We start from the raw sequence: 13,935 nt of genomic DNA, 5'->3' as shown, positions 1-13,935 counted from the left end.
CTTCCTCCTCCTAGACTATCTTTCTCACTCCTCTTTCCTCCACTGTCCCTCTCCCTTATAATATCCTCCTCACCACTTTTTCCTTCCCTTTTCGCCTCCGCCGCCTCCCTCAGTATCAGTTCTACTTTTCCTTTTTCTTGCAACACGTTCTTTACCTCGAATGCTCCTCACCTCTCCTTCCTTCCTGTCCCTCCTTGCTGTTCTCTTCTTTTCCTCACTTCTTTATTCATCCCATCTCCCCCTGTGTTGTGTTCCTTACCTCACTCACCCTCACTTTCTCCCACTTTTCCTCCATGTTCATCTCTCACAAAGCCCTTTCCCTCCTCCTTTCCTCCTTTTCCCCTTCCTCCCTCACTAGCAGCCCACTTCCGTTCCTTCACCCCAGCCTCGCCTTTATCATATTACCTTTCCTTTGTGTTCTTTCTTCTCATCATTTTCTCTTTGTTCAAGGTTCTTTCCGAAATTCTCCTTCATCTGTCGTATCTGTCTTTCCCTCCCGCCTTCTGTTTCTCCTCATGCATCTTTCTCTTTAGCTTAACTCTCATCCTGTTCCTTCCTGTTCCTTTCCACAGCCTTGTTATTTCATCTCTGTCCCTCCGTCCCTCTTCCCTTGATCCCTTCCCCATCCCCCCGCAAGTCTCTTCCTCTGCGGTGGAAAGGCTCCAAGCGGTTTCCAGCATCCATTGTAGAAAAGCAACCCACGAGTACAGTGCTGGAAGGGTTTTGTTGTGCAATACACACACACACACACACACACATACACACACTCTCTCTCTCTCTCTCTCTCTCTCTCTCTCTCTCTCTCTCTCTCTCTCTCTCTCTCTCTCTCTCTCTCTCTCTCTCTCTCTCTCCACCGTTCTCATATGACACCGGTTGATCCTCTCCCAGCCTCTCCCTGCCTCTCCCGCCCTCTCCCAGCCTCTCCCGGCCTCTTCCAGCCTCCACTAACCCACCAAACCCGTAGCCTCACCAATCTCGTTGCCAGCATGAGTGGTTTGCCTTTTTAAAGAACCTAAGGGAATATATAGACAGCGAGAGGCCAGTTGACTTACACAAAGCATTTCCTGATCGCTTCAAACTTACCATCTGTCATAGTCATCTGTATATTTATCAACTTCCTCATTTTGGACATGCAGGAGAGGTTGATGGACTGAAGTGATGGTGGTGGTGGTGGTGGTGGTGGTGTTGAGGTTGTCAGTTGTGGTTCTAAAGTTGTAGTGGTGGTCGTGAATGCCGGCTGTCTCGTTTGTTTTGCTTTACAGAGGTGGCAATGGTGGTGATGCTGGTGATGGTGATGCTACTACGTCTTATCGGTTTGCACTGGGGAGATGCAGGAGTAGTAGTAGGCAGTGGTGGTGGTGGTGGTGATGGTAGTAACAGTGGTGTTTGTAGTGGTGGTGATGGTGACAGTGGTTGTTAAGAAGTAAATTACGAGGGACACACACACACACACACACACACACACACACACGGTGAGCAAAACACACGAGAAATTCTCTTTTCATGGAAACTTGGTGGACTGCGGACAGGCAGGACAAGATCACTGTATTGGTTCAGGGAGGAAGGATAAGCTGGAAAACCCGAGGCGATCACTCACTCACAGACTCCACGCATTATTTTTTTCCGTCCAGTTGGATTTAGTTTTTTTTTTTTTGTCATCTCATGTCCCTGCGGCCGAGTTTAATGACGTGTAATTATGAATTGTGTTGTTTGTGTTGGCATGGTTGTTGTTGTTGTTGTTGTTGTTGTTGTTGTTGTTTGTCTGAGAGAGAGAGAGAGAGAGAGAGAGAGAGAGAGAGAGAGAGAGAGAGAGAGAGAGAGAGAGAGAGAGAGAGAGAGAGCATTGCGCGGACGTCTAAACTTTATGACCCAGTGATTGGCTTATAGTCTTTTAAATACACAGTATATGCTTGCTTGTTTAAAAAAGTCTAAACTAATCACGGCGTGACCTCTTCTCAAAAGATACATAGTTGGCCAAATACTGTAGATTATCTGCCCGCCACCACGGCTGTCATGGTGTAATGATCTAGTGTTACAAGATGATTACTCGGCTTGTTTGCTCCACAGACAGACAAAACGCTCACGGCTCAATTATTAAACATCAAAAGGCGTTTTTGTGATAGGTGTTAGTAGAATGGTAGTACAGTCCTCTAGCGACAAGCTTATGAACTAGTTTGGCAGCCACATTGCCGTCTGATGGCTTGCTTCTGAACCATTAGCGAATGGAAAATATTGAAGCAGCTCGTTTGAGTCATAAGTGGTTGTCAGTTGTTTTTAGCAAAGTATCTGGTCTATACTGGAGTTTCGTGGCGCCTCGCTTGGGAACGAAACCCACCAATACTCATCTCTTCATCAGAAGATGCCAATATCGAGAAGGCCATTTTAGAGTTTAGACATATCCTTTGTGGAGTTGTGACTTTTGTACCAGTGTGGCTTCCGGGAACGTCTGGGGTAGTGAAGGATACAGGTGAGTTTGTGTCGGGAATTCATTTGGTCTGAAGTGATGGGCGGAGATAAGAGCAAATGTTTCTTTGCTTTCCTGGTCTTTCCTGCCTGCCTTACCTCTGATAACCGATAGGACAGCTCCACGTACTGACGCACCCAGCCCTGTCCCAGCCATTCACATCTAAGCCTCACTTAATTTTCTGTTCCTAAGCCTATCTCTCAAGGTCCGCTGAACACTCCTATCTTAACGCTCCCTCCCCGGTCCCGCAATCTCATGAAAGCAGCTGCCCTCGACTCACGTGTTGGCCGCATTCGTCCGCATCCATTGCACGCTACCCACACGTGTTTTGAAGTTTGAGCTCGTACTTGTGGCCTTGAGCTAGCCTGCGGTGTGTGTGTGTGCGTGTGTGTGTGTGTGTGTGTGTGTGTGTGTTGTGCAGAAGAGAGTCGGTGGTGGTGAAAAGTCTGTGCGGCGGAACATTAGGTGCACTTATGGAGTTGTTTGTTTACGGTTGTTATTTCTTAGATGGCGGCAGCGAGGCGAGAGGCACTGTTGTCGCAGAAAGCAGATCAGTCACAAACACACTCGTCTTGTGATAATTATAATCTCTGGACGCGACATGAAGGCCGGAAATCCTGAGAGTCAAGAGGCAGGGGAGGCTCTTCTGTGGCTGCAGCTCCTCCTTGCCGGCATGGAGTTCGAGCTGAGGTCACTCCACACACAGGAAGCCGCCCTGGACACCAAGAGGGAAGATCTGAAAGAGAAGGAGGCTGCCGTGGCACCTCTGGAAGAGCACAACTGCAAGCTGCAACGGATGATTGCGGAGCTGCAGGAGGTTATGCGGAGTGTGGAGGGGAAAATCGCCTCTCTCAAGGCCAAAGGGAAGTTCCTGGGTTCCCTGGAGGGCGTGGCGAAGTCGAGGAACGCCAGACTTGCCATGAAAGAGGATCTCATTCTGACGCGCCTCGCAAGGACCCTGGAGGCCATGGACCACTTCGAGCCACTTTGCACTCCGCAAAAGATTCCGCGGGGCTTCAGGGCCGAACGGAAGGAGGTGAGGGAGGATCAGGTCCCGGTGCAGGTGTGGGAGGGATCGAAGGGCCAATGGGTGGAGATAGGGCGCCGTGTGTTTTATATCAACTTTGTTACTGGGGAGGTGTGGCTCAGGCTGCAGTAGTGCCACACGTCAGGTTCTCACACACCACCGCCTCATCTCTACTTCTCCCTGACTCACCTTTCTTACCTTATAATACGTATATTCTTTACATTACATTCTTATACATTTATATTATTATTATGTTATTATGTTATTATGGTCTTGGATAAATGGGTAAGTAATGTGACCCTAGGCAATTTCAATCAAGGTGAACCTCCTCAGAGCTGTCACGCTGGCGGATACTCCCTGTCTGAGGAGATGCTGGAGCCAGGAAGTGACGGACCTGTGTGTGTTCCTCGGATGTTATTTGGCAGAAGCAAGTTGACAGTCTTGGTCTGAACATTTGTCTGTACTGAGCAGGAGTTGAGACTCACGCGGAGCTGACAGTGACAGGCGCCTCTGGAACTAAACTGATAATTTTTTTTTGTGTGTGTGTGTGTTTGCGTGTGTGTGTGTTTTGTTTCATTTTTGTCTGTTTGTGTATCGTTTTTATTCTTTATGTAAGTCTGTATGTATATACTCGTATGTTTCTGTCTGTCTATCATTCGTTTTTTTTTCTTGTTTATGTAATTATAATTTTCTTTTTCTTTCACTGTTTTTCTGTCTGTCTGTCTGTCTCTCCGTCTGTCTGTATGTCTGTCTCTCCGTCTGTCTGTCTGTCTGTCTGTCTGTATGTCTGTCTGACTGTCTGTCTGTCTGTCTGTTGGTTGGTCGGGGTCGATGGGTCGGTCGGTCTGCGTCTCTCTCTCTCTCTCTCTCTCTCTCTCTCTGTTCCATTAGCACATCCGTGATGGAAATGGAAACCAACGCATGAATCATCCTTTTATTTACCAAATCGAGAATAAGTTGGAGTAATAAATGTATTCAACTCGTCCTGTGTACAAAGTTTGGCTGCTACAGTGAGATACAAAAGTAGAAACGGCTGTGGAGTTGGGAGTGTTGTATTTGTATTTTTTATTCACTAACACTCTCTCTCTCTCTCTCTCTCTCTCTCTCTCTCTCTCTCTCTCTCTCTCTCTCTCTCTGACAAATGTTCATTATAGATACGGTTTCCTAATTCCCAGATCCACACGCACACACACACACACACACACACACACACACACACTCTCCAGAGATGCGCTAGAAGTTTGGGAGTGAAGTCGGATAGAGAAAGGGAGAGAGGTAGGGATGTAGGGAAGGCAGGGAGGGAAAACGGGCGTCGATCGGTGCGTGGGCGGGCTGGCGTCGCTTCGGCTAAGTCTGCAACGACACAACAGCATCAGTACAGCAGCGAGAGTAACGGTAATAGTAAGAGCACAGCAGTTAGTTGGCGGCGGTAACAGCGTTTGTGTGTTCCGGAAGCTCGCAGCCTCTAGTGTCTCTTATCGTATTGGGAGTGTAGTGTATGCCTCGATTATGGCTTTATCGTCCCCGCAGGGATGGATGTGTTGAGAGTCTATCCATGAACTCAGTAATCAACTAAATGACTGACTGACTGACTAATTAACTGACTAGCTGACTGCATAACTATCTACTTACTTACTTTCCTAACTAATTAACTAACTAACCATACTTCCTCAGTGCTGGGGAGGAGTTTCTAAAGAGAAGGCAAGTGAAAAAGATAAGTATGTGGGCGGTTGTTAGTGGAAGCCTGTGAGGTGAAGGTTACACAGACTGTCGGAAATGGTGTCAGTGTGCGGATGTGATGGAGAGATGTGAGCGATGTGAGGTGAGGGAACATGAGGTGAAGAGAGGAAACAACAATGTGAGGTAATGTGACGTGGTACAGTTCCCCGTATTCTGAAACGCCTTTGTTCTTTCCACGATTTTTTTTCCAAGTCCAGATAGATGATTAGCTGGGTTCTCAAGTGTGTTTCTCCTTAATACTGTAGAAGCCTTGTCAGTCTGTTATCAGAGCCATAAAAAAAACACTATTGAAAACCTGTGTAACTTCAACTAGGAAAAAGGTGGAGGTGCAGGCAGAAGTGTTCCAGAATATATTCCAGAGTGAGATGATGTAAGGTCAGGTGAGGTGCGGTAATATGACGCGAGGTGAAGTGAAAAGAGGGAAAATGGTGAGAGGTGAGGCGAGGTGAGGTGAGGCGGCGAGAGGTGATGCATACCCTCCTCCCTCGTAGTCATTATCTAGATGAGTTCTCTCAGGCAGAAAAACGTTGTTGTATTCTAACATTCCCTCGCGAATATGTAACGTAATTATGTCTTATGCAAATATGGTTTTGAGTTTGTCATTATAGATGTTATTATGATTCAGGTTATTATTATCACTATCACCAACACTACCACTACCACCATTCCTACTACTACTAATATTACTACTACTCATACTATCTCTTATTATTCATTATCACAGTCTTGCTGAAGTTACGTGTAAAAATGTCATTATTACCCTACGTTCTTGTCATCACCTGTGCCCCAACACCCACCCAGCCACTCACTCACACATACACACACCTGGGGTCACCTGTGTGCCAGCAGCAGCAGCACACACCAACACAAGAGCTGTTCATCACACCTTGCCGGCACGGAGCTGGCGGTCTGTACGGCGGCGGACTCCTCGCCTGAAAGGAACGAGAGAGAGAGAGAGAGAGAGAGAGAGAGAGAGAGAGAGAGAGAGAGGGGGGGGGAGGAAGAAGTAAAGAAAAAGAGTAAATATGAATATGAAAACAATTGACTTTAAATGTAAACTGTGTGTGTGTGTGTGTGTGTGTGTGTGTGTGTGTGTGTGTGCGTGGGTGTTACTCCATCAACTTTGTCTTGCTCATCCAGTTTCGCCTTTTCCTAGAAGTGATTCATATTTTGTTACAGAGTTTGACGTAATGGAGGCGGGAGGAGAGAGGGGGTTGAAATAATGAGGGAAGGAGGGAAGGTGGGAAGGAAGGAAGGAAGCAAGGAAGGAAGGGAGGAGAAACACAGACAATAGAGATGGTGAAAAGAATAGAGGGGAAGAGGTCGCGGGATGTGTGTGTATGACAATAGGAGGTGGAATAAAGGGGAAAGATGGGAACCTGAAGAATGAGCAAGAAGGAATATCAAATAAACAGTTGACGTGTTATAATTACCTTTCACTCACGTTCTCTCTTTCTCTCTCTCTCGTACATTCTCATCTCGCGGTGTTTTTCCTTCGTGACTTCCTCGCTGCTTCTTCATTCCTCATCACATACCTCCTTACCACACAATAACTCCTGCCCACACCGCCACCGTCATCAAACTGCCATGCCTCACCGCACGTCGCCTTTTACAACACCCTATCACTTCTCACACCTTTCGTTCGCCCTTTAGACATTCTCTCCCATCATTTACTCGTAAACTCATTCGTTCTTCACTCGTTATTCTATCTTTCAGCCGTCACATTCACCCGTCACTTTCTTCATACGTCACTCGTTTCACCCCCTCACTCTCTCACCTCTTACAACGTGGACGTGTACTGTGGCGGGCTGCGCGTCGTGTGGTGCGCACGTGTAGTTGCCTGAATCAGCCTTCGCAGCACGGGTGAGGAACAGCTTGGAGGTGGTCCTGGTGGGGGTTTTCTCGATTTCCACGCTCACGCCTCCTCTGGGGAAGGCAAGGTTCCATATTTTAACCCCTTCACTGCAAGACAAGTTTTCCCATAATCACCATAATCACCCATTATCAACTTTTTAGGTTCTTGTTTTTTTGTGTAAAAGACTCTTAAATAATCCTGTGGACGAGAGTGACAAACTTAACCTCAAACTCTTTTTTTTTTTTTTCTCGTTGAAAATTGTTGCAAGTACTCGCCAGTTCGTAAGGGTGATTATTCCTTGCATATTGTGAGTAGAAGGGAAAGGTTTACTTGGCAATTCTTCCTATGAGTCCGTGTTTAGAGATGTGTGGGAGAGCTAATGCGTACACTCCCTGCTTAAAAATGTACGTCTGTGAGGCGGTGTGTTGCCTCGAGAGCCGTGTATGTATAAGGCAGCAACAGAGGCAGCATAGGCTTTTTAAAGAGGTTTGTACATCTCAAGAGTCCACACAAGTATTGGCAAGGTGTAAGACTTTGTTAAGTGGTGTGTGTGTGTGTGTGTGTGTGTGTGTGTGTGTGTGTGTGTGTGTGTCTTACATTTTAAATTTAAAGTCTGTAGCGTAGTATTGTTAAAACTTATCTTGAAAAATCTTCGGTCCTTGTTTAGAGCTTAATTTTCAGTGAGTGGCAGGAAGAGCCCATGTACAGAGACGAGGTGAGGTGAGGAAGGGACGGGAAGGTGTTGGAGTTTTGCTAATATTTAGGTTTACGATAATACAACAATAGTTCAGAGCCGGCAACATTCCAGCATAAAATTGCGATTAATGAGGAAATTAAATCTTTGGAGGGAGTAAAGAATATTCCCTCGTGATGCCTTGATTATGCGACGAACTTTGCTGTTCCGTGAGTTCATCTTGCCTCGCCGCCTTGCCGGAGCGCCGAGGATGTTTGAAAATTCTGATAAGTAGTAGTGAGTGGAATTCTGGCGGTGGGTTTTCAGTAAATATTGTTTGCCATCATATATAGACACCTTATTAATGATGTTTTCTCTTACAGAAAGCGTTGTTTTTGTCTGTCTGTGAGATTGAGTGGTACGCGAAGGGGGTGCTGCGACCCCTTCATCACCTGAGAACCACCAGTGTCCAGGTATGTGCTCGCTGATAACAGTGATTACAGGTGCGTGTTTTTTGCTTGGTCATTCTTGTCATTAGTTTGAAAATAAGTGAATATTTGTCTGTTATAGTAATGACGGGAGTAACACTATGAATCAGCGCAGGAAACAGATGGTTAGGATGGTTAGGAAGCGCAGCAGGAGACGCCACCAGTGTTTTTGCCATGCTTTTTTAACGTTTTAATGTAGACTCTGCTTCCAGTGACAGTGTTTGTAAATGGAAGGCATGTCATCGTCTGGCGCATCCCTCCCTCTCACCTCTTGTCCACACGTGATTCACTTACTCAGTTGGTTCGTGTCTCGATTTTGCTCCGAAACGTTTTGGGTGAAAGTTTTATCGTTGACATCACTGTCCTCTCCCTTCCCCAGCCTTGCTTCTCTGCAGACTTCCCTCGCCTGCAGTCTTCTCTCCCCAGCATTTCCAGGGGCCCTATTCTTGTCTTCCCTAGAATATCCTCACATCATTTCCATCCTGACACCTTTCCTCTTCCTCTTTCCTGCTCCTTAACGCTTCCTCTTTGCCTCCAGCACCTCCTTACTTCCCATCCTCCCTAAGTCTCCCTCCATGCTCCCCCTCCTCGGCCATCTCTTCAAACCTCTTTCATCTTGCGCTATCTTATGGCTCCTCGTCCCTCCGTTACGAAAAAGTGTCCTGGCTGAGGGAGAGGTTGGTGCAGGAGGAGGGAAGGCCGTGGCGATGCGTGCTGTTTGCCGAAGAACCAATAAACTCTTAATAGTTAGACGTAAGGAGAATATAACAATGGAAACACCTTCCTAAGAACTTCATGATAAAAACTGGTTTCCGCCACAACGCTCAGAGGAAATTGTGGCAGCGGTTGGCTTGTAATATGGTAATCTACGAGTTTTTATCTGTACCGTTGTGTTGGAAATGAAAACAAGAGTAATATATGAAGATATGTTTTAACAAAGGTCACCTCGCCAGGTCAGGCGCCGCCTCATGTACAGGAAGTGTAGCCATTGTCACTTCATACACCACGGGGAAGGATTTTGTCGTTTGAAACTCCACATGTATAATCAACATATATTTTTGTGTTTCAGACTCCTGTCATGCGGACGTGATTCCTCTGTTACCCCACTTCCGGGTCAAACTTTTTCCCTCGCTGTCTTTCCATCTTTTACATGTTTTCGTGGGAAAGTTACTTACATTCGGCTTGATCATAGGAAAAGCGATCTCTTCAGTCGTTGAGAGCACTACCTGTATAGCTTTGATTTCCTGCCTTCCTAAAGTAATTGTATGATTTACTTCTGCACTTAGGGATTTTCTCTGTGAAGGTAGGAAGTGAAGCTTAAGTACGGGGAAGGAGACTGGTGGGAAGCATGGAGGAGGAGGAAGAGAAGGAGAAGGAGGAAATGGAGAAGATAGAGGAGGAGGTGGGGGAGGAGGAGGGGGAGAAAGTGGAAAAGGGGAGCAGGAAGAGGAAAATGGCAAGACGAGAATACCTGGGAGAATCGTAGTCGAGCTCAGTGTTGCCCCGATACCAGGCAAGGGAGCCCTGGTCTTCCTCCCGAGTGTTGACTATGCACGTGAGCTTGATGGTGGAGCCCTCCTGCAGGAACACCTCGGAGGGGCCCTGCACCCTCGCCTGCTGCACTGCGGGGGGCAAGGGGGGAGGAGGGGGGGAGTAAAAGTTACCGGCAGGGCGAACGCTTCTTATGAATAAAAGTTCAGGTTATGTTAAAGAGGTGGATAGATTAGTGATATGAAAATAAAAATACGTATGTTAAATCCTTTACGTAAAATGTTTGCTGTGTTTTAAGGAGTTGGTCAGTTTGTTGAGTTAACGAACGGGATGAGTCACTTTAATTAAGCCAGGATGTGTGCATGAATGGGGCGTGTTTAATTAAGTCAAGCTGCCCTATCTGCAAAAATGAGTGGGCGTGAGTGAGTGAGGGCGTGAGAAGGAATGACGGAGTTAAAGTGAAGGTGTCTGGAGGAAGAATGAGTGTTACTTGTCTAGAGGGACATTGCACGCGTTGTGACACTAAGAGCATCATGTCAAGGGAATGAATGTTAAGGTGAGTCGTGTATGAAGTGAGCAGTTGTGTATGAAGGATTGGCGGAGTTAAAGTGAAAGCGTCGGGGAGAGGAAGTGAATGCTACTCGTCTGCAGTGAAGCATTCCAAGCACTGAAGCGGTACCAAGTCAGATCTGTCAGTGTTTAGGTGAATTATCACTGAGGCGAATAATCAAGTCCGCAAAAATGAAGACAGTCATCCACCGTTACACTGGTAAAACACCACAAACTCTTGACACATCTCAGCGAGGCAGGGAAATGAATAGACAGTCTCATGTGGAGAGCAGCGGTGCGAGAAATAATGCTATACCATTACACTGTGGCGTTGCTGAGCTGCAGTAAGATAAAGACAATCGGATTAATATGCAAGGTTAACGGAGGTCATGCCTTGTAGAAAGGTCAGAGGTCAGGTGGAGGTTGGTCTGCAGTTAATAAATGATTATATATATCAGTGAAATGTGACAACCTGGAATGTGAAATTAATCAGCAATATTAAAAGTAAAAGCAGATACATAAGTGAATTAATTTACGAAAGGCGTATATATAAACGCAATCCAAGCACAAAGCGACTTAATGAAGGACATTTAGGTGTGCAGAGAGAGCAGGACAGGTGTGCGTGGTGGGCAGACTCACCTTGGACGTGCAGGTGTATAGGCAGGTGTATCTTTGGGCTGGAGGACACCTGGCACTCGTACACACCTGCATCCCTGAAGGTTACAGACGAAATATCCAGGTGCCACTCATTGCTGTCCTCAGGGTGGAAGACCTGCGTGTGAGTGACAGGTGTGTTGCGATGGCTTTCTCACGCCGGGAGTGTGAGCACAGGAGTATGAGGACAGATGTATATAAATGTGTTTCTGTGAGATACGTAAGAAAACGTGTGGGGAGATGCTTTATTTTTGTGACATAACTGCAGGTGTGTGAAGGTTTGATTCTTTCGTGAGACAGGTGTGAGAACAGGTGTGTTGTAGGTATTTCACATGTTATATATTTGCGTACATGTGTTCGTGTAATACTAAAGTTCCTTCATCTTTTACTGCCTGGAACAAAGTTGAAGTCAGGAAAGCGACGCTACAAAAATCAACACAGTTTGCACACTCAGGCAAAAAGAAGACATTACCGAACGATTCAGTGAGAAACTACCATGAAGGAAAATAAACGTAACTTTTGTTTGGATTTACATTGAAGCTGTAAACTGTGTGCGAGAGAGAGAGAGAGAGAGAGAGAGAGAGAGAGAGAGAGAGAGAGAGAGAGAGAGAGAGAGAGAGAGAGAGAGAGAGAGAACAGTCGGTTGAAAGAGGAGAGAAAAGCGAGAAATAGAGCGGGAGGGGAAAAAGGGGGAAGAATTGATGGATAGGCGCTAAGGGAGGCAGCGAGAAAGAATAAAAGAAGGGAGGAAGAAAATTCGGTAAAGGAAGAGGAAAATAAACGTGCAGAGAGAGAGAGAGAGAGAGAGAGAGAGAGAGAGAGAGAGAGAGAATGAGGGAAGAAAAGATGACGTATGAAATCAAAGGGGAGTGAGTTGTTGAGAGGTGTCTTGGTAATTAACTGACTGACTGACTGACTGGCGGTTTGATTGATAACAAGGTGTGGTAGGAGTGACGGGAAGTGGTGTTTGGACTCACCTTAAACCTCTCGTCGCTCGTGTAGGTGAAAATATCCACCGTCAGGATGTGAAGGTCCCTCTGGCGAATCCACGACACCTGAGAGAGAGAGAGAGAGAGAGAGAGAGAGAGAGAGAGAGAGAGAGAGAGAGAGAGAGAGAGAGAGATGAATTCATTATGTAATATAGACGGTAAGGAAGCTTAGGTGTGTTGAGCCTTGTATGAATTAATATTTTCCCTTTAGTGACTACATGATGTATATGAATAGTGGCAAAGGATATTCACATACACACACACACACACACACACACACACACACACACACACACACACACGCTCTCGTAGGAAGTTATGTACTGCGTAGAAAAAGAGGGAGAGGAGGTGGGGGTAGAAATACGAAGCGTCTCACACACACACACACACACACACACACACACACACATCCACGACATTTGTATCCTCACGGGTTCCCTTCACATGCGACTCCCTTTTACTGCCAGGAAGTCTTCTTGCATGACAAACCCGGCTATTTATGCGTCCATTATCGTGTACAGCTCGCCGGATCACTCTCATTTCTCATACGCAACCTCGGTGAGCTCATGAAATAAGGACTGCCTCGCCCGCTTCTTGCCGCGACCACTACTGCCTCCTGCTGTGAGCCGCCTCCCGCACGCCACACTCCTCCACGCAGCCGACGCCGCCGCACCAATCACCGCACTTGCTCAAAGGACTTCTTTTTCCAGACTGACTTCTCAAGTAGTCTGTTTTCCTGCTCCTCCTCCTCCTCCTCTTCCTGCTCCTCTTTCTTCTCCTCTTCGTCCTCTTCCTCCTTCTATTCTTCTGATCACTTTCCAAACCGACACAGCCAGGCTACACCCAACGAATACTAATCTAATCAGTACCCATTTCTCTTCCTCTCCTTGCGGTGGTGCGTTTTTGTGCTTCCTCGGGCACATGTGTTCTTGTTAACGTGTCCGCCGTAGCTTTTATTTCGACGTCACGGAATTTCTGGAAGTCAGATCCAAGGAGAGAAACAAGTGTACTTACTACTACTACTACTACTACTACTACTACTACTACTACTACTACTACTACTACTACTACTCGTACCACTAACACCAACACTACCGCAATAAACTAGCTCAGCTCAATAACACTGCGTCTATCCCGGACGGCAAATACTACTCTGCCTCTCACGTTTCCACTCCACCTGTCATTCCATCAGCGGGACTCGCACGGTGACAGGCGGGGACTCACCTTAACAGTCGCCGCGTCCCGCTTGTCCAGGTTCAACACGGTGCAGGGGAGCCGCGCCCGCTGCCCCACCATTGCCGTCACGTTTGTATCTCCAACGTCCGCGAAGTGAGGCTTGTTGGTGTTCTCGCGCCCCCACGTGATTTTGGCCGAGGTGATCACTTCCTCCAGTCCTGCGGCGTGAAGTGCGAGTTATAGAGAGAGAGAGAGAGAGAGAGAGAGAGAGAGAGAGAGAGAGAGAGAGAGAGAGAGAGAGAGAGAGAGAGAGAGAGAGAGAAAACACTTATATCATCTCTTGTATATGAACCAGAATAACGTACTGGCGTGTGTGTAAGAGAGAGAGAGAGAGAGAGAGAGAGAGAGAGAGAGAGAGAGAGAGAGAGAGAGAGAGAGAGAGAGAGAGAGCACTTACATTTATTTATTGGATGTGAATAAGGTAAACGCGCCGGTGACGTAATATATGACAAGGACGGAACAGGCCATTACCCATGAAAAGAGAGAGAGAGAGAGAGAGAGAGAGAGAGAGAGAGAGAGAGAGAGAGAGAGAGAGAGAGAGAATCCTGCATGTTGATGAGCAAAAAATACACCCAAAAAAAAACAAAAATAAAAAAAAATAAAATAAAAAAAAAGGAGAAAGACAGATGCAGATGAGTGCGCAGTGCAGAGCAGACCCGAGCTGGTGTATAGATCACTTGGCGGCAAAAGAAAAGGAAGAAAGAAAGAAAGAAAGAAAGAAAGAAAGAAAAAGAAAACAGAAGAAAAAAAAGAAAGAAACAGATGAGAG

At 46.5% G+C, this 13,935-nt stretch overlaps 2 protein-coding genes across 4 annotated transcripts in view; one reads left to right on the top strand and one right to left on the bottom strand.

Annotated features, from left to right (window-relative positions):
• The first annotated feature begins 2,106 nt into the window (after window positions 1-2,106).
• LOC135110595 (nephrin-like) overlaps window positions 2,107-13,935 on the top strand; it is a 208,606-nt gene continuing 196,777 nt past the window's right edge. The window contains exons 1-2 of the mRNA XM_064023080.1: window positions 2,107-2,467; window positions 8,143-8,232. The gene's annotated coding sequence lies outside the window, so the exon portion shown is untranslated. The remainder of the gene's footprint in view (window positions 2,468-8,142; window positions 8,233-13,935) is intronic.
• LOC135110597 (kin of IRRE-like protein 2) overlaps window positions 4,414-13,935 on the bottom strand; it is a 31,003-nt gene continuing 21,481 nt past the window's right edge. For all 3 annotated transcript variants that reach the window (XM_064023083.1, XM_064023085.1, XM_064023084.1), the window contains 7 exons: window positions 13,155-13,324; window positions 11,919-11,996; window positions 10,927-11,059; window positions 9,719-9,869; window positions 7,009-7,157; window positions 6,057-6,163; window positions 4,414-4,844 (listed from right to left, as the gene is read on the bottom strand). In XM_064023083.1, coding sequence (XP_063879153.1) covers window positions 6,063-6,163; window positions 7,009-7,157; window positions 9,719-9,869; window positions 10,927-11,059; window positions 11,919-11,996; window positions 13,155-13,324 — 782 coding nt within the window. In that variant the 3' untranslated portion in view covers window positions 4,414-4,844; window positions 6,057-6,062. The remainder of the gene's footprint in view (window positions 4,845-6,056; window positions 6,164-7,008; window positions 7,158-9,718; window positions 9,870-10,926; window positions 11,060-11,918; window positions 11,997-13,154; window positions 13,325-13,935) is intronic.

The sequence above is a fragment of the Scylla paramamosain genome, chromosome 20 (genome assembly GCF_035594125.1).
Source record: "Scylla paramamosain isolate STU-SP2022 chromosome 20, ASM3559412v1, whole genome shotgun sequence".
Taxonomy (NCBI): domain Eukaryota; kingdom Metazoa; phylum Arthropoda; class Malacostraca; order Decapoda; family Portunidae; genus Scylla; species Scylla paramamosain.
Note: the sequence above shows the minus strand (reverse complement) of the source record. Positions and strands in the feature narration are given on the sequence as shown.